Source organism: Pan paniscus, chromosome 13 (assembly GCF_029289425.2).
Source record: "Pan paniscus chromosome 13, NHGRI_mPanPan1-v2.0_pri, whole genome shotgun sequence".
NCBI classification, from domain to species: domain Eukaryota; kingdom Metazoa; phylum Chordata; class Mammalia; order Primates; family Hominidae; genus Pan; species Pan paniscus.
This window is the reverse complement of record NC_073262.2, coordinates 121,047,435-121,068,305: the sequence shown is the minus strand read 5'-3', so window position 1 is coordinate 121,068,305 and position 20,871 is coordinate 121,047,435. Positions and strand designations below refer to the sequence as shown.

The following is a 20,871-nucleotide window of genomic DNA, read 5'->3' as shown; positions in this document are numbered from 1 at the left end:
AGCCAGCTGCCACATGTGGCTAGTGACAAACTGAATTTTGAACTGTGTTTAATTTTAATTTAAGTAATCAGTACATTTCTTACCTATACTATCCAGCAGCTTTGCTCTAAATGTAGTGCACAAACAAGGCACTATAATTAGCCTTGGTTTTTGATAGACTTCTTCCCTCTCACCAGAGGCCTAATGGCCTTAGTGCAGCCTTACTTTCTGTTCTAAGCTTCCTCTAGCCCCTTTCTAAATCAGCAGGTCATATATCCCAAAGAGACAGAATGGCCTGCAGGAATCAGCACTGATCTCCAGGCAGGGCTAGAGAAGGACATGCTGGGATGAGGCCACTCACACTCCACTTGAAGGGATCCCAAGCCAGGAACCAGCCTGTGAAGGTGGGGGGCTCGTGTCCCTGCTTCACCACAATGATGGGGGTCTCGGGGTCACGCCCGCTGGGATGGGTCTTGAGGTATTCCTGTGCAGTGGTTGCTGCGGCCTTCTTCTCCTCCTCGTTGGCATGTTTCCCAATCCAGAAGAAGACCTATTGAGAAACCCAGGAGATCAGTCCATCCTTCTTGTCCTCCCTGGCCCACAGGGCTCTGCCTCAGTTGTCCAACAGTGAAGCCCTGACCTTGACCCTGACTCTACCACTACCAGCCAAATGACCTAGGGCAGGCACCATCTGGCCTTGAATTTGTATCTGGGAAATTAGCAGGTTGGACAGATGCCTTGTACTTGGATATTCTGCAAATGTGTGTCTCCCAGACTGTCCAAAGCCCAGGATTCTCAAAAACACTCCTGCTGCCATGTGAAATAAATAGGACTTTGGGAGAGAATACGTTCTTCCCTGCAGCCCCTCTGAGCATGTTCCTCCCAACCTTCCTTCTTTCTTACACTTCTGGTGTTCATACCATTTCCAGGGAGAAATTATGTGAGGGCCAAGAAAATGCTGACACTTACCTAACCTTAAAGCCACTCTTTCTTGGCCCTGGGGATTGAAGTGGCTGGGAAGAGGGGTCCCCAGGCCCTTGGTCCTACCTGGTCCCAGACATCTAGTAGGAACACATCATCCTCTTCCAAGTCATCCTGATTGAAGTCAGGGATCTCTGTGGCCAGGAAGCGCCCAGTCTTGTTGGAACATTCAAAGAGCCGGGGGGTGATGACCAGGTTTTCTTCCTGTAGTCTGCAGGATGGAGAGAAGATTGTACTGGCAGAAGGAAGGTGTGGCAAAAGGAGAATTGAGGACACAGAACTCTGAGAAAGGGACTCTGGCATAGAAAGGTCATCTCCAGCAAAATGCTCTATCTTCTGATTGATAAAAGGGTCCCCTCTCATTCCAAGAGTGCTCTGAGGAAGAAACTGTCACTGCTTTCTGGACATGCATTCCAGTGTCTTTTGCAGAGCCTCGTTAGGAAGTTCTTCCTGATATCTTCCTTCCATCCCTCCTACTGCTACTACAGTACATGCCCTTTTGCTTTTGAACTAGGGACTAGTAGATCATGGATATTCTCTAGAAAAACCATTTGAGCCAGGCACCGTGGCGCACACCTGTAATCCTAGCATTTTGGGAGGCTGAGGCAGGTGGATCACCTGAGGTCAGGAGTTCAAGACCAGCCTGGCCAACATGGTGAAACCCTGTCTTTACTAAAAATACAAAAATTAGCCGGGCATGGTGGTGGGCGCCTGTAATCTCAGCTACGCAGGAGGCTGCAGCAGGAGAATTGCTGGAACCTGGGAGGCGGAGGCAGAGGCTGCAGTGAGCTGAGATTGCACCACTGCATTCCAGCCTAGTTGACAGAGCGAGACTCTGTCACAAAAACAAAACAAAACCATTTGAAAGAGGGCTTGTGGCTGGTGCTCCTTAGCATCCCAGGCCTGTGTCAGGACCTAAAAGCAGGCTGGCCTCTGGCATCTTGTTACTGAAAGGCAAACCTCTAGCCCTGCCCCTTGCTTTGAGCTGCCTCCTATGGTCAGGAATTCCCTTTGCCAAGGAAACACCCCACCAGGTCCTGGGCATACTGTAGTGAGCAGCACAGACACAGCCCCTGTGCCAAGAGGCTCCAAGGGTATGGCCTGTCCTTTATTCGTCTTGTAGCCCTGGGGGCCTGGCACAGTGCCTGACACACAGAGTCCTCAGTCCATGCCTGCTGTAGGCTCTGGGTGTAGGGATGGAGATGCTGGGCGGCTCCCCCACCTTGGTAACCTGGAGGAGGAGGGACCTGAGAGTTACCTCTTGGTGTTGGCATAGGGGGCCTTCCCACCCAGGGCCATCCAGAAGTTGGCTGGCTCCTGCCCTTCCACCACCACTTGCTTCTCCGTCCGGGAGATGGTGTCAGCAACCATCTTGGCCATCTCCCGCTCGTCCCCGCTACAGCCCTAGGAAAAAAAAGGGTCAGCTAATTTCTAGTGCCACCCCTACCTCCACCCTCCTACCACATTCACTGCCCAGAGTTCCGGGGTCTAAGAGGGCTCTCCTGGGTCAGGACCTTGTGTATACAGGCCACACAGGGACAATTCCATGCTTTCTTCTGTCCTTGACACTCCAAAGAATAGCAGAAGAAACTAGAGAGTCTTTTCAAGGTTCGAGAGGGACTCCAAGAGGCTATGCATTCTTCTTACAGAGATCAAAGGAGAGGCAGTGACTGGCTCAGGGTAGTGAGAGAGAGCCCAAGACATAAAGACAGACCAACACAGGGACAGATGGAGGTGGCCAGAGAAACAGAACAAGAGAGACTGCCTCCAACAGAGAGGCAGAGAATCTGAGGATGGTCATTGATGAGGCAGAAGGATAGACCCAGAGCTACTGAGGAGGGAGAGCCTGGGCTCCAGAGGCGGCTGAGAACTGAGCAGGCACAACTTAGTTGGCCAGGGGTTCCTGCCCTGACCTAGGGCTGCTGCGAAACTGGGGGACTCCCAGGACCCACTTGCGGATGGGGAGGCCTCTAGACCCTGAACATACCTTCCCACACCATAGATAGCAGCAAGACTGGGTCTTGAGGACAAAGACATCATTGGAATTGAGGAAATTGGCCCGCGCTGGGACCTCAAAGGCCTTGGTGTTGTTGGCGCCAGTTCCCTGGACCTGGAACAGCCGTGTGGAGGGCCCGGGCTCCAAGTTGTTAGTTCGGGAGGTGCCTCCCTGCAGGTGAGGGCAGAAGACAGGGAGAGTCAGGAGTCACTTAGTAAAGAAGATGATGGGGAACAGAGGGGGATAGGGTAGGGCGGGGAGGCTTGCCCCTGCAGCTCCTCTGATGCTCCGTCACCAGGTCTTTCTAAAACATTGTTTGCATCACAGCGTTTCTCTTTTCAAAAATGTCCAGTGACTCCCCATTGCTTATAGCCTAAAGCCCAGCTCCTCAGCTTTGCCTTTGAAGGCCCCACATGACAAAGATGCAAACTGCCTTTGCAGACACTGCTGCCATCAAACCCTCCAGCTAGCTCTGCCAGGCTTCTTTTTTTTTTTTTTTTTTTTTTTTGAGATGGAGTTTTGCTCTTGTTCCCCAGGCTGGAGTGCAATGGCACTATCTCAGCTCACTGCACCCTCTGCCTCCTGGGTTCAAGCAATTCTCCTGCCTCAGCCTCCTGGGTAGCTGGGATTGTAGGCACCCACTGCCATGCCCGGCTAATTTTTGTATTTTTAGTAGAGACGGGGTTTCTTCATGTTGGTCAGGCTGGTCTCGAACTCCCAACCTCAGGAGATCCGCCCACCTTGGCCTCCCAAAGTGCTGGGATTACAGGTGTGAGCCACAGCGCCTAGCCTTTTTTTTTTTTTTTTCCTTGAGACAGAGTCTCGCTCTGTTGCCCAGGCTGGAGTGCAATGGTGTGATCCTGACTCACCGTCTCCCAGGTTCAAACCATTCTCCTGCCCCAGCCTCCCCAGTAGCTGGGATTACAGGCGTGCACTACCACGTTCGGCTAATTTTTGTATTTTTAGTAGAGACAGGGTTTCGCCATGTTGGCCAGGCTGCTCTCGAACTCCTGACCTCAGGTGATCCACCCGCCTCTGCCTCCCAAAGTGCTGGGATTACAGGCGTGAACCACCACGCCTGGCCAGTTCCACCAGGCTTCTGATGTTCCCCAGGGAGCCTCTCCCCCAGGCCCTTGTCCTTGCTGTGCCCCCTGCATTGCATGCCCTCATTTTGAACTACTGACCTCAGGTGATCCACCCACCTCAGCCTCCCAAAGTGCTGGGATTACAGGTGTGAGCCACCGCAACCGGCATTTTTTTTTTTTTTTTTTTTTTTAAGATGGAGTCTCCCTCTGTTGCCCAGGCTGGAGAGCAATGGCACAATCTTGGCTCACTGCAACCTCCGCCTCCCAGGTTGAAGAGATTCTTCTGCCTCAGCCTCCTGAGTAGCTGAGATTACAGGCACCCACCATCATGCCCGGCTAATTTTTGTATTTTTGTAGAGATGGGGTTTCACCATGTTGGCCAAGCTGGTCTTGAACTCCTGACTTCAGGTGATCCACCCGCCTCAGCCCCCCAAAGTGCTGAGATTGCAGGCATAAGCCACCATGCCCAGCCCAATTACACGTATTTCTAAAGTAACCAAATGGGTTGTTTCTATTACCAGTTCCACATAGGTGATAGAACCTCCAGGGTAGTCTCCTATGAAGAATGGGCTTCACCTCAAGCCCTGCTCCCACCACCCGTCCCCTTCTCCATCTCCTGGATGCCTGTCTTGCCACAGTGGTTACTGCCAGACACCTCAGTTCAGCAGCCACACCTGGTAGACCACCATGCGTCCCTTGAAGATGGACATAAGATGAGGTGGCTCCTTGCCCATTGGGACCCGGATCTGGACTGGTTCACCATTGTACTTCTGGTCCAGGATGACGGCTTGATAAGCTGATGCTGTAATTTCATCTTGGCTGGCCTGGCTGCCCTGGGGATGAGCAGGAGGGAGTGAGTGGGATTGGGTCAGCCCCCAATTCTGACCCCATCCTCAGCCTCAGCAACAACTCCATCCTCAAGTCTGAACTGGTCCTAAACCCAATTGTCTTCCCCACCAAACTCCACTGTGAAACAGCCAAAACCCCAATCTGAACCATACCTCAGTTCTGATCTCAACCTCAAACCTAATTCTTTCCCAGACCCAGCCCAGCCCTGACCTACCTGCAACCCCAGCCTTAACCCCAAACCTCCTCCTTTCCTTTCTGCTCCTTCTTCAGGGAGACATCACAGGCACCACACCACTCAGTCCTAGACACACTCCCTGCTCCCTCGCATCTAGACACAAAAACCCATGGGCAGAGCAGGTGACAAGAATGTGCAGAAGGCAATGAAAGTTGGAAGGGAGACTCAGAGAACCAAAAGGAAAAGGGCTGTGAATGGGGGTACTAGCGGGACCTCATAGCCAAAGCAGTCCTTCTTGAAGGGGTGAGCACCCATCCCCAGAGGTATTCAACCCAAGGGTGAGGGCCACTTAGCAGGAGTATGTACAAGGCGGAGCTAAGCCGGCTGTGCTCTGGGTGGGACGTGGCGGGACCTGACCTGCCAAACGTAGAGCAGGTAGTGCTGCTTCTCGCCGATGAGGTAGGTGTAGAGCAGCAGGTAGCAGTCGCCCCCATAGAAGTGGCCTAGCCACTTGGAATCCACAGGTACCAGCTCTAGGTTCTCAATGCGCCACACCTAGGGCCAGTATCAGGCCAGGGTGAGGTCCAGGACAGGTCCATCCCTGCTCCACCCAGCACGGGCCTCTCTGCCCTCACATACCTGCACTTCCCCACTCCCATCATCTACCATCTTCTGCTGGGCAGCCACCTGAGGCTTGACATGCATGGATGTGGCATCGAACTTCACCTGTTCCACTTTGGCTAAAGTGGGGGAAATCATGAAACCAATTGTCACCAGCTGAGGTCTCCCAGGTCCTCACAACAGCCCTGAATGGTAGCTACAATTCTTAGACTCATTTTCAGATGAGGAAACCGAAGCAAGAGAGATTCAGTAGCTTACCTGGTTGCACAGAATGTGGCAGAGCTACAATAGAGAACCACATCTCCCTCCCTCTAAAACTCCTGCTCCCAGGGAGCCAGGAGAGGCATAAGAGCAAGGCTTTAGCTTTGTTGATCTACGTCCTGACCCCTGCAGCATTCAGACTTCAAGCCTTGACCTTGTCTCCCAGCTCAATAGGGAGCTCTGCAATGATGGGGGCTGTACACTATTACTTCTCCTCTCCTAGGTGCTGGGCACCGAGCTTGCCCTCAGCAAATACTGGCTGGTAAGAGACTGAAGCTGTTCGGTTTTCAGGGAGGCCCAACCCCATCCCAAATGAAATATCACATCACTGACAGCTCCCTTTTTTTTTTTTTTTTTTTTTTTTTGAGATGGAGTTTCGCTCTTGTTGCCCAGGCTGGAGTGCAATGGCATGATCTTGGCTCACTGCAGCCTCTGCCTCCTGAATTCAAGCAATTTTCCAGCCTCAGCCTTCTGAGTAGCTGGGGTTACAGACATGCACCACCATGCTTGGCTAATTTATTAGTTCTTTTTTTCAGTAGAGACGGGGTTTCACCATGTTAGGCTAATCTCAAACTCCTGACCTCAGGTGATCCACCCGCCTCAGCCTCCCAAAGTGCTGGGATTACAGGCATGTGCCACCATGCCCAGCCCTCTCAGCTCCCTTTTTGTGACAACTAGAGTTTGTCCACGTCCCCATCTGCTAGGAGAAGCCCAGAGCCTGCGTAAAAGTCTTCGTGGAAGATGCACGTCAGGGAAGGAGGGTGGGTGGTGGACCAAGTGGCTCTCCTGGCCCAGCTCCTGGATCCTGGCTCCCTCACTGCCCCCGCCTGGCCCTCACCCACGGAGCCCACAGTGTGGGTTTTGCCTAGGCCTGAGGTCCGGTTGGACGCTGTCCACTTCTGGAAGAGCTGCTGAAAGACGGCTGACTCAGCCCCATCATTCTGCACCTCCACCTGTGTGCTTGGTGGGTACTGCTTGGCTTTGATGAAGTTCTGGAAGAGAAAGGGGTGGCTGGAAGCTATGCACCTCCCCTAGTCCCCACTCCCAATGCAAGCCAAAACCTAGCTCTAACCTAACCAGATCCACCATCAGATCTACCCCGGCACCAAAACTGAACCCAAACCCAACCCCAGTGCTAATCCCCAACCTAACCCTACTCTGACCCCAGCCTCAAGGTCAAATCTGATACCGCCTGAAACCTAACACTGGCCTCAAGACTCACTCTGACCTCAACCTCAAATCTAATACCCAAACACAACTCTGACCCCAATCCCAAAGCCAAATCTAACGCCTAATGTGACCCTACCTCAATGCTAATCCTAATGCCCAGTCCCCAATCCAACACTGGCCCCAAGCCAGTTAGGGTTACGACTCCAGCCCCAGCAATGACCCCAAACTCTGACTTGGCCCTGGTCTGAGCTGACCCAATCCCCTTTTGTAGGAAGCCAGCCTCCCTCCATTTCTCCTTCCCTTTTCCAAACTCAGCTCAGGTGCAGGCAGGTGAGAGCCCACATCCTGAGGTGGCCCCAGGGTTGCCTGGTGGTTGGCTCCCTGGTGTGCAGAGAACCCCGAAGATGACCACAGAATGGCCCCTCAGGCCCCTCCCATTGGGCCGGGCCCAGCCCTCATCCTGCTCCTCCCAGCCTTCCCTGCCTCTGCCTGGCACTATGCCCTGGTCTGAGCCTGCCTACCCACCCCATGCTGCTATCTGCTCTCTCCCTCCCATCACTCTGCCCTCCTCCTGGACCCTCCCCCGCCCCGCCACTACCAGCGCATGGCTCATGGCTCCCTTCTTCTCCTGCTCATTGGCTTTCTTCCCTTTCCACACGTAGATCTTCAGGCCCCCCTGGTCCAGGATGTAACAGTCCTAGAGTCGGGAGAGGTAACAGTCTGATGGAGCTGGAAGTGCTGGACTGGGACAGCCTCACACACAAAAAAGTCTCTCCCTCCCAGGCCCACCCCAAGCCCCCTGGAATTTTTCCTGCTTGAGGGAAAGGGGGCCAGGTTGCAGTAGGCTGGGGGGTCTCCAGACCCTCTTACCTCATGACTGAGCAGGTCCTGTGTCAGTGGCCGTGTGGCGACTTCCCTCACCACCAGATTCCCCTCGGAGTCAGACACACTGCAGGACAGAAGCAAGGCATAGATGGGGAGGGGGCCCAAGCCCCTCAGCCAGGGCACCTGCTCCCAGGGAGTCCCCAGCACCCAGGAAGACCCCGCTGGGCGCTCACTGGTACAGTTTGAGTGCAGCCTTGAGTGCCGGCTCCACCACCGTGTCGGGCACGGCCGCCTTCAGCTCCCTGCGCTTGCCCAGCACGTGGTTCATCACCTCCATCAGCTTCGGGGATGCCAATTCATTCTCTCCGTCCACCACGCCTACATAGGTGCGCCCTCCCCGCTCCTGGTCTCGGATCTCCTTGGCCAGAGTCATGCCCTGCAGGAAGGCCCCTGGTGACCCATCGGGTGTAGTCGGGGAATGAGGCAGTGTCTGCCACCCTACACCCTGCCAGGCAAGCCCAGACCACCTACAGCAGCCACAGGGGTTGAGACCCCTGCCCTGCTTTTCCCCGTCGGAGGGGTCAAGCTTTTAAGGCATGTAAGGAAACCAGGGGGAAGGCAGCTGGGAGAGCAGGTTTCCCCACTGTCAGGGAGGTGCTCAAGCGGGCTTGCTGGGCCTTCTGTTCTGACAGTGTGGGAAATGTGTGCTTAGACTTCACAGTTCGGGACAAGAGCTGAGCCCCAAGGATCACAGTACTCAATCATGTTCATGCCTGTAATCCCAACACTCTGGGAGGCCGAAGCGTGTGGATCACCTGAGATCAGGAGTTCAAGACCAGCCTGGCCATGGTGAAACCCCGTCTCTACTAAAAATACAAAAAATTAGCCAGGTGTGGTGATGCACGCCTGTAATCCCAGCTACTCGGGAGGCTGAGGCAGGAGAATCACTTGAACCCAGAAGGCGGAGGTTGCAGTGAGCTGAGATTGTGCCATTGCACTCCAGCCTGGGCAAAAAGAGCAAAACTGCATTTCCAAAAAAAAAATCTCTTTGCACCCAAACATGCCTGCAGTCTCACAGTGCACACACAGCGTCAATGTACTGTGAGTATAAACACACGTATGTCCATGCCCATTTCATTCACCACTGGATCCCTAAGGCTTGGCATAGGCTCTGTCACACTGTAGAGACTCATTCTATCTGAGTGGATTGACCACAAGTACACACACGCAAACTCCAACATGCATGCCTGCCCCAAACACATGGAGACTGAGCCACCTTCAAACACGCTGTCCCCAGCAGTCAGCGGGGAGAGGCCTGGGGAAAGGAGCAGGTGGGGGCAGTCTAGGATTCGAGAGGGAGGTGTGGTGCATGGGCAGGTTTACCCTGAGTCTCTCCATACGGTTGCTTTCCGGTCCATTCCACTGGATGATAAGCTTCCCAAGGTCCAGGAGGAAAACATCCCCTCGGTTGAAACTCTTCCAGGACATCTCTACCTAGGGAGCCACAGGGGAGGCACAGACCCCACTCAGAGCTCACCTATCATCCATCATCTTGGCCATCCCTCCCTGCCCCTCACCCCTCCTCAGCCCCTGCCCTCCACCTTGGGCCTCACAGCCCTGGCCGATGCTCCAGTGGGGCCTGCCTACCTCTCCAGCTACCACGTTCCTCTTGCCCTTGACATGCAGCAGCCTCTGGACGTCATAGGAGTTGGTCTCCACGTGCTTCATGCCAGAAGCCACGCCCCCTTTCCGGATCCTGAGAAGAGAGGTGAGCTGACCCAAGGGAGTGGGCTGGGAGGTGTGCCTGGCCCCTGTTCTCCCAGGTCCTGGCTGCCACGCTGGGGTCACGTGAGGGCCAGGGTGGGAGTAGGCGAGGTGAATGAGGTGCTGAGGGCGCAAACTTTAGGGAGTCACTCACTGTCAGGTCCTGAAAGTGCAAGGTCTGCCTGTGGCATGCCCTTGCATGACCCTGACAGTGAGAGCAACCTTAAAGTCTGCACCCTAGATCTTCACTCATCTTGCCCTAGTCCCTGCCCTGTGGAGAGGCCTGCAAAGATAGGGTCATGATATATGAAGAGTAGGAAATATATTAATAGGCCAGGTGCGGTGACTCACGCCTATAATCCCAGCACTTTGGGAGGCCGAGGTGGGCAGATCATTTGAGGTCAGGAGTTCCAGACCAGCCTGGCCAACATGGTGAAGCCCCATCTCTACTAAAAATACAAAAAATTAGCTGGGCATGGTGGCGGGTGCCTGTAATCCCAGCTACTCAGGAGGCTGAGGCAGAAGAATTGCTTGAACCCAGGAGGCGGAGGTTTGCAGTGAGCCAAGATCGCACCATTGCACTCCAGCCTAAGCGACAGAGTGAGACTCCATCTCAAAAAAAAAAAAAGGAAATGTATTAATAAATAGGGACAGAATCCTGAGGACAGGGGATCAAAGTGGAAGAAAAGAAAAGAACAGAGCTCACGCCTGTAATCCCAGCACCTTGGGAGACTGAGGCAGATGGATCACTTGAGGTCAGGAGTTCGAGATCAGCCTGCCCGTGGTGAAACCCTGTCTCTACTAAAAATACAAAAATTAGCCAGGCCTGGTGGTGTGTGCCTGTAATCCCAGCTACTGGGGAGGCTGAGGCATGAGAATCGCTTGAGCCCAGGAGGCGGAGTTTGCAGTGAGCCAAGACTGTGCCACTGTACTCCAGCCTGGGCAACAAAGCAAGACTCCATCTCAAAAAAAAAAAGGAAGAAAAAAAAGCTGTCGGTCTTGGTTTTTAGTGTGATAGGCCTGCATTAGAGATGGGGGAGCAGCCATTTGCCCATTGGCTAGAGTTGGGGGGCTTGATTAGGCACTGAGCTCTCCAGGACATTCAAGTAGGAGCTGATTTACAGAGATTCACGAGAGTTATAGAATTTCAGAACAGCCTCCAGACCAAGGACAGAGCAGTGGCAGAAATAAGAGTTAGGGAGTGGAAAGGTGAGGGACAATCACCAAAAACTCATGAGGGTCCCCCTCGTGCCTCCCCCCACAGCTTCAGGGTCCCTTCCCCGCCCCAGGTCACCTCCCCCTGCTCCAAGTGTTCTTCCCAGGCCTGAACAGGTCTGGGTGTCCCTGCCTCTTCAGTTGAGCCCCAACATCTCTATCCCTACCACTCATCCTCATTCCCCGGGCCTGCAGCCCACCCTCCCTACACAAGGCCTTGCTTGAAGTAGCCTCGGAAGGCCTCGCTCTCGTTGCCCTGGACCTCACGGTGCTGCACAGCCCGGCCCTTCAGGAAGTCATCCATCTGTGTGGTATAGATGGCAGCTGCCCCCTGCTCATCCAGGGATGAGTCCTGGCCAATCCAGTAGTGGATGTCATAGGACAGGTTGCTGGCTGTCTTGTGGATCTAGGGAAAAGGTGTCCAGTGTACCCGAGACCCTGGGCTCCCACAGCCCCTCCCGCTCTGTGTGACCTCCCACACACGTGCCGTCCAGGACTATGGGGAAGCGTGGCACAGGGCAAGTGCACTAGGCTGGCGGTTAGGAGCCCTGAGTCATGGCCCAGCTCTACCATTGACTCTCTGAGACATGGCTTCTCCTCTCTGGGCCTCCCTTGCCTCATCTCAGAAATAACTTGCTTGTGCCAGGCACAGTGGCTCACGCCTGTAATCCCAGCACTTTGGGAGGTCGAGGCAAGTGGATCACCTGAGGTCAGGACTTGAAGACCAGCCTGGCCAACATGGCAAAACCCTGTCTTTACTAAAAATACAAAAATTAGCCGGGTGTGGTGGCAGATGCCTGTAATCCCAGCTACTCGGGAGGCTGAGCCACGAGAATCGCTTGAATCCAGGAGGCAGAGTTTGCAGTGAGCCAAGATTGTGCCATTGCACTCCAGCCTGGGCAACAGAGCGAGACTCTGTCTCAAAAAATAATAATAATAAATACATAAAATAAAATAAAAATTTAAAATGAGTCAATATAAAGAAAAAAATACAAATGTCTTAATAGTATAGGTGGTACCAGGGTATCGTGAAAATCAAGGTGATATGAAGATGACTGCCAGGCTGGGCATGGTGGCTCATGCCTGTAATCCCAGCATTTTGGGAGGCTGAGGCGAGTGGATCACCTGAAGTCAAGAGTTCGAAACCAGCCTGATCAACATGGTGAAACCCCGTTTCTACTAAAAAATACAAAAAAATTAGCTGACTGTGGTGGCACGTGCCTGTAGTCCAAGCTACTCAAGAGGCTGAGGCAGGAGAATCGCTTGAACCCGGGAAGTGGAGGTTGCAGTGAGCCGAGGTCGCTCCACTGCACTCCAGCCTGGGTGACAGAGTGAGACTCCATCCGGAAAAAATTTTTAAAAAAAGAAGATGACTATGGATTGTGGAAATGTGGACTCAAGTTAGGGTGATATGGCAACAACTCAGAAGTTTCCCCAAGACTGTGAATCCACAGAAGTTGACCTCAGCTGGGAGCTCAGTGGATCAAGGGCAGCAAGAGCCTCTGACCTCTGTGAAGCCCCCACAGGGTTGGGCACTTGGGCATACCCAGTAAATTGTGTCTTGGGGTGAAGCCAGGCCAACTCTCCCCACGGCCCCCAGCCTGTTTCCTCCCTGACACCACAGTGGGTTTTGCTCTCTGCTCAGCCCCCTCCCCTGCCCCTGACTCACAGCCAGGATGATGTAGCAGTCACCATCGAAGAAGCTTCCAAAAGTGCTGGAAGGAACAGGCACCATCTGCATGGCCTAAGGAGAGAAAGAGGGTCAGAGGGGCTGCCCTGGACCACCAGGACCCCTAGGCCTGGGAGGAGGGCCCAAGGGGAGGAGGCGTCGGAGACAAAGAGCCGGGCCCAGGAATGAAAGGAGAGAAAAGGAAGAGAGGAGAAGAAAACTGTGAGGGGCGGGAGAAGGAAAATCAATGGAGGGAAAGGAAGGGATGAGTGAGGAAGAGGAAGTGGAGAGGAAGGTTGAGAGACAGAGGGAGAAGAAATGGAGAAAGGGAAAGGGAGACCAGCCGGGGTGTGGATGATGCGGGAGGTGAGGGGCTGAGCTCTCAGGGGCTGCAGGGCAGGAGCAGAGGAAACGAAGAGAAATCCCAGGCCTCCCTCCTTGGCCTTGCCTCCCTCCACCCCAGGCCTGCGCAGCCCCCATGCCCAGACAGGGCCTCACCTCGATCCTCCATATCTGCAGCCCCGGGGTGGTGATGTTGAGAGAGCCTTTGACTTGGGCGCTCAGCTTGGTCATGGTGAGTGAGCCTGGGGGAGAAGGCGTTGGGAGCAGGGGCACCCTGAGTTCGGATGCTGCCCTTCCAGCCTGCCCCTAGAGAACTCCCAACAGTGCCAGGGGGTCGCAGGCTCAGGGGCCTGGGGGAGCACAGAGGGTTACTCCCCACTCAGGGACCATTTCCGCTTGTTTAGTACCAAATCCGCAGTGTCTAGCACAGTGACTTTGCTCAATAAGGAAGACAGCGGGAGGGAAGGAGTGAAAGATGGATGAATGAATGAACAGAGTGAACCCTCCCACTGTGAACTACTCTCTGCCCGCTAAACTGGAAGGAACCCCCCTCCCCAAGCTTTTCTCCTCATGTCAGCCCTTTCTCCTTATTTTTTTTTTTCTTCTTCTTCTTTTTGAGATGGAGTCCCGCTCTGTCGCACAGGCTGGAGTGCAGTGTCGTGATCTCGGCTCACTGCAACCTCTGCCTCCCAGGTTCAAGTGATTCTCCTACCTCAACCTCCCGCATAGCTGGGATTACAGGCGCGAGCCACCACGCCTGGCTAATTTTGTATTTTTAGTAGAGACGGGGTTTCCCCATGTGGGCCAGGCTGGTCTCAAACTCCTGACCTCAGGTGATCCACCTGTCACAGCCTCCCAAAGTGCTGGGATTACAGGCATGAGCCACTGTGCCTGGCCGGCCCTTTTTGCTTGGACCTGTAGCTGTATTCGCTCCTGCTGCTCATCAGCCTCAGCTGGGGAGCTTCTGAACGTGCTGATGCTCCAGGCTCTGGTGATTCTGATTTAATTAGGCCAGGGTGGGGCCTGGGCATGGGTGCTTTATTTTCTGCCTTTTGGGAGGTGAGGCATGGGTGCTTTTAAAACTCCCCAGTGATTCTGATATGAGCTAGGGCAGACAGCCACTAGTGCCCAGTTATTCTCCTCCCTAGTTTTGAGGTTCCTCCTCATCAGGCCAGAGGCCACCCCGATCTCCATGGAGCCTATCACCCAGCCTGGCAGAGAGCTGCCCTCCATGAATGCTCCTTGAACTGATGAATAATGAATGAGAGGGCATGTGGCCGACAGGTCAGGCCTCCACTCGCTGACAGCCTGAAATCTCACTATCTAATCTCTCCTTGCACCTTGACTTTGAGTCACCTCTTAGTGACTTGGCCTTTTAGTACTTAGAAACTCCCTTTTCTGAGCCCTGAGGGGTGGCTGCTGCTTCCCTGGCGTTCTAGAGTTGGAGGTAAGGCCCTGCCCAGTCTCTGATCATTGCCTCCTCCGACTGATTAGCAGCAGCTTGCCGTGTAACTGTAGGAGCCCCTTGGGCTTGGGTCCTGTCTGATGACCTGTTGGCTATGGCCTTCTCCATCAGGCAACCATGGTCTCCTCCATCAGGTATTTTTCAACCTACCAAGTCCCCAGGGCTCCCAGGATTCCTGGTCCAGCAGAACCAAGTTGGGTATAAAGGAGGAGACCGTTTTCTGTTTCATTTCTTTTATTTATTTATTTATTTATTTATTTATTTATTTATTTATTTTTGGGACAGAGTTTCACTCTTGTTGCCCAGGCTGAAGTACAATGGCACAATCTCGGCTTACTTCAACCTCCGCCTCCCGGGTTCAAGTGATTCTCCTGCCTCAGCCTCCCGAGTAGCTGGGATTACAGGCGCGAGCCACCAAGCCCAGCTAATTTTTGTATTTTTAATAGAGACGGGGGTTTCACCATGTTGGCCAGGCTGGTCTCGAACTCCTGACCTCAGGTGATCCACCCGCCTCAGCCTCCTAAATTGCTGGAATTACAGGCGTGAGCCACCACGCCGGGCCCCGTCCCTCTTTTTCTTTGACACTCACTAGCTGTATGAACGTAGACTTCCCTTCTTCATCTATGAGCTGAGGGGGTCAACTTAGGGGGTTAACTAAATCGATGATCTCTAAAGCCTCACCCAGGGACATGCTGATTCCAGGGTTAACTGGCAGCAAGAGGAATAGAGGGTGGACATGAGCAGGCACTTCTTGCTTATCAGAGAGGGGATTCAGGGGAGCAGAGACTTGAAAAAGCCAGCGCTCCCCCTCCCCAGAGAGAAATCAGGATTGGGGCCAGCCCCCACAGGCCAAAGGTGGGCAAGGGCACTCAGGAGTGGAAGCTCTGAGACGTGGCCCCCCTACCTGGTGTATACCCTCCAGATGCTCCTGCCCTCTACCCATGTTGGTCAGAGCACATGCCTCTCCTCCACCCCTTGGTAGGGCCTCCTCCTCACTTCTCCTGTCTTCCCTGAACTTCCAGGAAGACCAGGGCCCCTCACTTCCCCCAGCCCTGCCACCGTGGACTCTGGTTTGGATTTGAGTTGTCTCCTCCTTCAGCTTTAATTCACTGGCTTCCTCCACTCCTGGTACTTTCTCTTCTGTGTCCCCAGACCAGGGAAGGGCATGGTCACCCCAAGACCCCAAAGTCAGCCATCTGTGCAGCATCCTGGACTCTTTCTGCTCCTGCCCTTCCATCCACCTAAACTCCCTTGAGTCTCCCCACTACATACAGCCCCCGGCCCCTCTCTGCTGGCACTCTGCCCTCTAGAAATGCCACACTGCTGGCGGCCCCACCCCCATGCTGCCTCTCACCCCACGCCTGCTTGCACTGCTCCCATATGGAAAGCTCTCCCCACCTTTCTGACACTAACATGCTCTTCTAGACTCAATTCAGATCTCATTTCTTCCAGGAGACCTTCCTAGAATCCTCAGCTGGACAAGGGGCCCCTCGGCATCCTGGACTGTCCCTTCTCTTGGCCCCCTGACCACATGGTGATGAAATAACCTGTTTGTAAGTTGGAGGTCCCTGAGCTCCAAGACCTAGATATGTTTGTCTTTGCAGCCCCCAGCTCCTAGCACATAGTAGGTGCTCAACAAATACTCAGGGGCTGGGTGTGGTGGCTCACACGTATAATCCCAGCACTTTGGGAGGCCGAGGCAGGCGGATCACGAGGTCAGGAGATCGAGACCATCCTGGCTAACACGGTGAAACCCTGTCTCTACTAAAAATACAAAAAATTAGCCAGGCGAGATGGTGGGCGCCTGTAGTCCCAGCTACGCGGGAGGCTGAGGTAGGAGAATGGCGTGAACCCAGGGGGTGGAGCCTGCAGTGAGCTGAGATCACGCCACTGCACTCCAGCCTGGATGAAAGAGTGAGACTCCTTCTCAAAAAAAAAAAAAAACAACAAATACTCATGATGCTGAAAGGCTGAACTGTGGGATGGAAGGAGGACCCTCCCAGGGCACTGGAGGGGTTTGGGCTCCCACTGTCTGCAGGTCCATCTTGCCTTTCTTTCTTTTTTTCTTTTTTCTTTCTTTCTTTCTTTCTTTTTTTTTTTTTTTTTGAGACAGAGTCTCACTCTGTCACCCAGGCTGGAGTGCAATGGTGCGATTCTGGCTCACTGTCATATCCGCCTCCTGGGTTCAAGCGATTCTCGTGCCTCAGCCTCCCAAGTAGCTGGGACTATAGGCGTGCGCGAGCACACCCAGCTAATTATGTATTTTTAGTAGAAATGGGGTTTCACTATGTTGGTCAGGCTGGTCTTGAAGTCCTGACCTCAAGTGATCCACCCCACTTGGCCTCCCAAAGTGCTGGGATTCCAAGCATGAGGCTCTGCACCTGGCCCACCATGCCTTTCTTATCTGAGCCATGTTGTACTTGAGTTGCGGCTCTGTTGTATGTGGGGTGCTGCCACGGCTCCTAGTTCCCAGTCGTGCAGCTCTGAGCTGGACAGGAATGTGGTGGGGCAGTGGGGGTGAAGTCCCACCCCTCAGACAAAGGACATCCTCCTGCTTCCCAGGCTCGTGATAGAAGAGGGAATGGACACCCGCCAAGACCCTCCAGCCCAAAGGCTCTGCCCCAGCAGATGATGTCCTGAGAAGACAGCAGCCAGTGTGTCCTCAGAGCCTAGTCTGCAGCTAGCTCCCATCCCTAGTTCCGCTGAATGGGCCCACAGTGGCTGGGGAGGCCAATGGGGCAGCTCCGGGTAGAGGGGAGATGGGGCAGAGGTGCATGCTAGGGTGGCCCGGCATGGCCCAGGACCTAAGGCCCTGCCACCTCCAGCCCCTTGCCTCTGCCCTTGCCTTTGTGTGTGCCCATTCCATTGCTGGTGGCTGTTGTTCATATGCTAGGAGCCAGGAGGCAGGACCCGGAGGTCCCAGGAGTGTCAGAGGAATGGTGACACAAAGAAAAAAACACTTCAGATGAAGAACGAACAGGCAAAGAGATGAGCTGGTGGGGAGGGGGCTCGGGGAGTGAGGTCAGGGAGACCAACTAGTCCCGGTCTGCCCAGCACTGTCCTGGTTTTAACTCTAGAAGTTCCAGGGCAATTGGGATGGTGACACCCAAAGTGGGATGGGGCTAGCCACAGGTAGGAGACTGAGAGAGCCATTGTCTGGGGCAGGGCCTGCAAAAGTCTCTCCCTGGAGGCCCAGGGCAGACACACTGGGCTCCCAGCACTTCTCACGCTATCCAGAGTGCCAAGCCTCCCCTTCGAGCCCGTACCAAGGTGCTCCAGGAGGCCCCAAGTTGCCCGAGAAAAGCAGAGGACCCCGTCCCCTCGCACCACCTAAGGTCTCCATGTGTTCCCACCAGGTTGCCTTACCTGTCTTGGGGAGGCAGCTGCCACCTGGGAGATCTCAGGGAATTGTGGCAAGCTGGCTGCAGAAGAGCGACCTTTGTCCCCACCCCCCCTCCTCTAGGAACTGCCTTCACCATATAAGGGAAGATAGGGCCCCAGAGAGGTGAGGGGGTGGGGAGGCAGGTGCTGCCAGGTCCCTGGGAGCCCAGAGCCCTCCACAGCCTGACAATGAGAGCTGATGTGCCCCACCCTTGGCTTTTTTTTTTTTTTGAGCCTCACTCTGTCATTCAGGCTGGAGTGCAGTGGTATGAACTCGACTCACTGCAACCTCCGCCTCCCAAGTTCAAGTGATTCTCCTGCCTCAGCTTCCCAAGTAACTGGGACTACAGACATGTGCCACCATGCCTGGCTAATTTTTGTATATTTAGCAGAGACAGGGTTTCACCATGTTGGCCAGGCTGGACTTGAACTCCTGACCTCAAATGATCCACCTGCCTCGACCTCCCAAAGTGCTGGGATTACAGGTGTGAGGGCCGGCGCCCAGCCCCTCCCTTGGCTTCTGAGTGAGCAAGGGATGGGGTGCTTTTCTGCCCAGGGCCCAGGCCCTCACCACAGGCAGACAGCACTGTCCAGGTAGGGTCAGCGGCGCCTGAACCTTTCCTCCTACCAACCAAGAGAAGGAGGCTCAGCTGTCCTCCCACCTGCCCTGGGGTGAATGGTTCATGGAGAAAGAGAGGCAGGACCCTAGGGTTGCAGAAGCCCCAAACCCAGGAATGCAGGGACTTATACTCAGGGCCCCTCCAGAACAGATGGGAGGTCTCCTAGAGGTCTCTTCTCAGCATGACCCTCACTTAGCAAGGGCCCCAGTGAGCACAACTGCTCCTCCTCTCCACCCCTAGGGGCACTGGCTCCACCTGGAGTGTTTTTTTTGTTTTTGTTTTTTTTTGCTGAGATGGAGTCTCTCTCTGTCGCCCAGGCTGGAGTGCAGTGGCGTGATCTCATCTCACTGCATCCTCCGCCTCCTAGGTTCAAGCGATTCTCCTGCCTCAGCCTCCCGAGTAGCTGGGATTACAGCCGCACACCACCACGCCCAGCTAATTTTTGTATTTTTAGTAGAGACGGGGTTTCACCATGTCGGCCAGGCTGGTCTTGAACTCTTGACCTCGTGATCCGCCCACCTCGGCCTCCCAAAGTGCTGGGATTACAGGCGTGAGCCACTGCACCCGGCCCACCTGGAGTTTTTATGAGATGCCATAAACCAGTGCCTTTGAACTCTGTTCTGCTACCCTCTCCCAGAAGCCAAGGTTTCCATGTCTGACCCCTGACCCTACGGGATCCATCTCACTCAGGCAGGAAAGTTGTGCAGCCAACTCCAGCGTGGATCTCGCTGAGAAACCAGCTTCACACGCAAACTCAGCACCTTGGGCAGCTGCCTCCCAGACTGCAGAAATTCTCCTATCACCTGTGAAGCCTGGTCCTTAGGAGGGTGACGTGAAGTGGGCTGGGTGAGGGCAGTACGTCCTTCTCATCACAGCCTCCCAAGAGTTCTGGAGACCAAATGTACAGTAGTCCCCCCCTTATCCAACGGGGGATACATTCCAGGACCCGCAGTGGATGCCTTAAAACCTCGGATCGTACCGAACCTGGCTGCCATCAGCTGGAGCATGTTTCTGTTCGTGTCTTCCACCCACAAATTGAAGCCCCTTCTATTTTCATTAGCACTTATCCTGCACTGTGGCTGCATTTTGCAGTTTGAGGTACACCAGCAAAATTAACACAAATTTCTGTTTCCTTCTTCACAATTTCATGAACAGAAGATGCATTCTTATCATAGATCTTAGCAACCTCAGTATATGATGTTTTTTGTTCTTTCCTTATTGAGAACTATTACCTTTTCATTTAAAGGAAACATTTTATGGCTTCTTTTTGGCACTTCCAAATTGCCAGCATCGCTACTCTTGCATTATTTAGTAAAATAAGTGTTACTTTGGGCGGGGGGTTGTCTTTATTTTTGTTTTTTTGAGATGAAGTCTCGCTCTGTCACCCAGGCTGGAGTGCAATGGCACGATCTCGGCTCACAGCAACATCTGCCTCCTGGGTTCAAGCAATTCTCCCATCTCAGCCTCCCGAGTAGCTGGACTACAGGTGCATACCACCACACCCAGCTAATTTTTCTTGTATTTTTATCAGAGACATGGTTTCACCATGTTGGCCAGGCTGGTCTCAAACTCCTAACCTCAAGTGATCCGCCCACCTAGGCCTCCCAAAGTGCTGGGATTACAGGCATGAGCCACTGCGCCCGGCCCAATAAGGGTTACTTTGAACACAAGCCCTGCAATGCCATGACAGTGGATCTGATAGCCCAGACGGCTGCTAAATGCCCGTCAGGGAGCATGCAGCGTATGGAGATACTGAACAAAGGGATGACTCACGTTTCAGGTGGGATGGAGTGGGGCGGTGGGAGATCCCATCATGCTACTGAGAATACTGTGCAATTTAAAACTTATGAATGGTTTATTTCTAGAATTTTCCATGTAGTATTTTCAGAACATGGTTGACTATGAGGTACCTGAATTGGTGGATAAAGGGAGACTGCTGTGTGTTTGCGCACATGTGGGCATGTGTGCACTATATGTGTGTGCACACGCTCATGTGTTGTCTGGAAAGAGGAGTAAACACTGGAGGTGCTATTTTGTTTCTTTTTTTAAAAAAAATTGATGGGTGTGGTGGTGCACACCTGTAATCCCCGCTACAAGGGAGGCTGAGGCACAATAATCGCTTGAACCCGGGAGGCAGAGGTTGCAGTGAACTGAGATTGTGCCACTGCCCTCCAGCCTGGGTGACGAAGTGAGGCTCTGTTTCGAAAAATATACACATATATAAATATAAAAATAAAAATATATAATCCTGCCTCCTATGTCACAGGTTATGAAAAAAATAACACTTTCTTGTGAATAAAAAGGAGTATATATATATATATATATATATATAGAGAGAGAGAGAGAGAGAGAGAGAGAGATACACCCCATTTACAAGGACAAGAAAAAGGAAGGTAAAAACTCACCTATATTTTCAATATAGAGATATTCTCCAGATAAATCACTGTCACTGAATTGTTTTGGAATATTTCTT

At 53.4% G+C, this 20,871-nt stretch overlaps 1 protein-coding gene across 2 annotated transcripts in view; it reads right to left on the bottom strand.

Annotated features, from left to right (window-relative positions):
• VIL1 (villin 1) overlaps positions 1 to 19,937 on the bottom strand; it is a 32,047-nt gene extending 12,110 nt beyond the window's left edge. For both annotated transcript variants that reach the window (XM_003818613.5, XM_055109116.2), the window contains exons 1-17: positions 17,764 to 19,937; positions 13,089 to 13,174; positions 12,591 to 12,665; positions 11,131 to 11,327; positions 9,590 to 9,698; positions 9,326 to 9,436; positions 8,176 to 8,378; positions 7,988 to 8,066; positions 7,716 to 7,814; positions 6,786 to 6,939; positions 5,705 to 5,805; positions 5,483 to 5,620; positions 4,716 to 4,874; positions 2,948 to 3,127; positions 2,219 to 2,364; positions 1,027 to 1,171; positions 341 to 529 (exon numbers count right to left, since the gene is read on the bottom strand). In XM_003818613.5, the coding sequence (XP_003818661.1) occupies positions 341 to 529; positions 1,027 to 1,171; positions 2,219 to 2,364; positions 2,948 to 3,127; positions 4,716 to 4,874; positions 5,483 to 5,620; positions 5,705 to 5,805; positions 6,786 to 6,939; positions 7,716 to 7,814; positions 7,988 to 8,066; positions 8,176 to 8,378; positions 9,326 to 9,436; positions 9,590 to 9,698; positions 11,131 to 11,327; positions 12,591 to 12,665; positions 13,089 to 13,163 (2,160 nt within the window). In that variant the 5' untranslated portion in view covers positions 13,164 to 13,174; positions 17,764 to 19,937. The remainder of the gene's footprint in view (positions 1 to 340; positions 530 to 1,026; positions 1,172 to 2,218; positions 2,365 to 2,947; positions 3,128 to 4,715; positions 4,875 to 5,482; positions 5,621 to 5,704; positions 5,806 to 6,785; positions 6,940 to 7,715; positions 7,815 to 7,987; positions 8,067 to 8,175; positions 8,379 to 9,325; positions 9,437 to 9,589; positions 9,699 to 11,130; positions 11,328 to 12,590; positions 12,666 to 13,088; positions 13,175 to 17,763) is intronic.
• Positions 19,938 to 20,871: the final 934 nt, after the last annotated feature.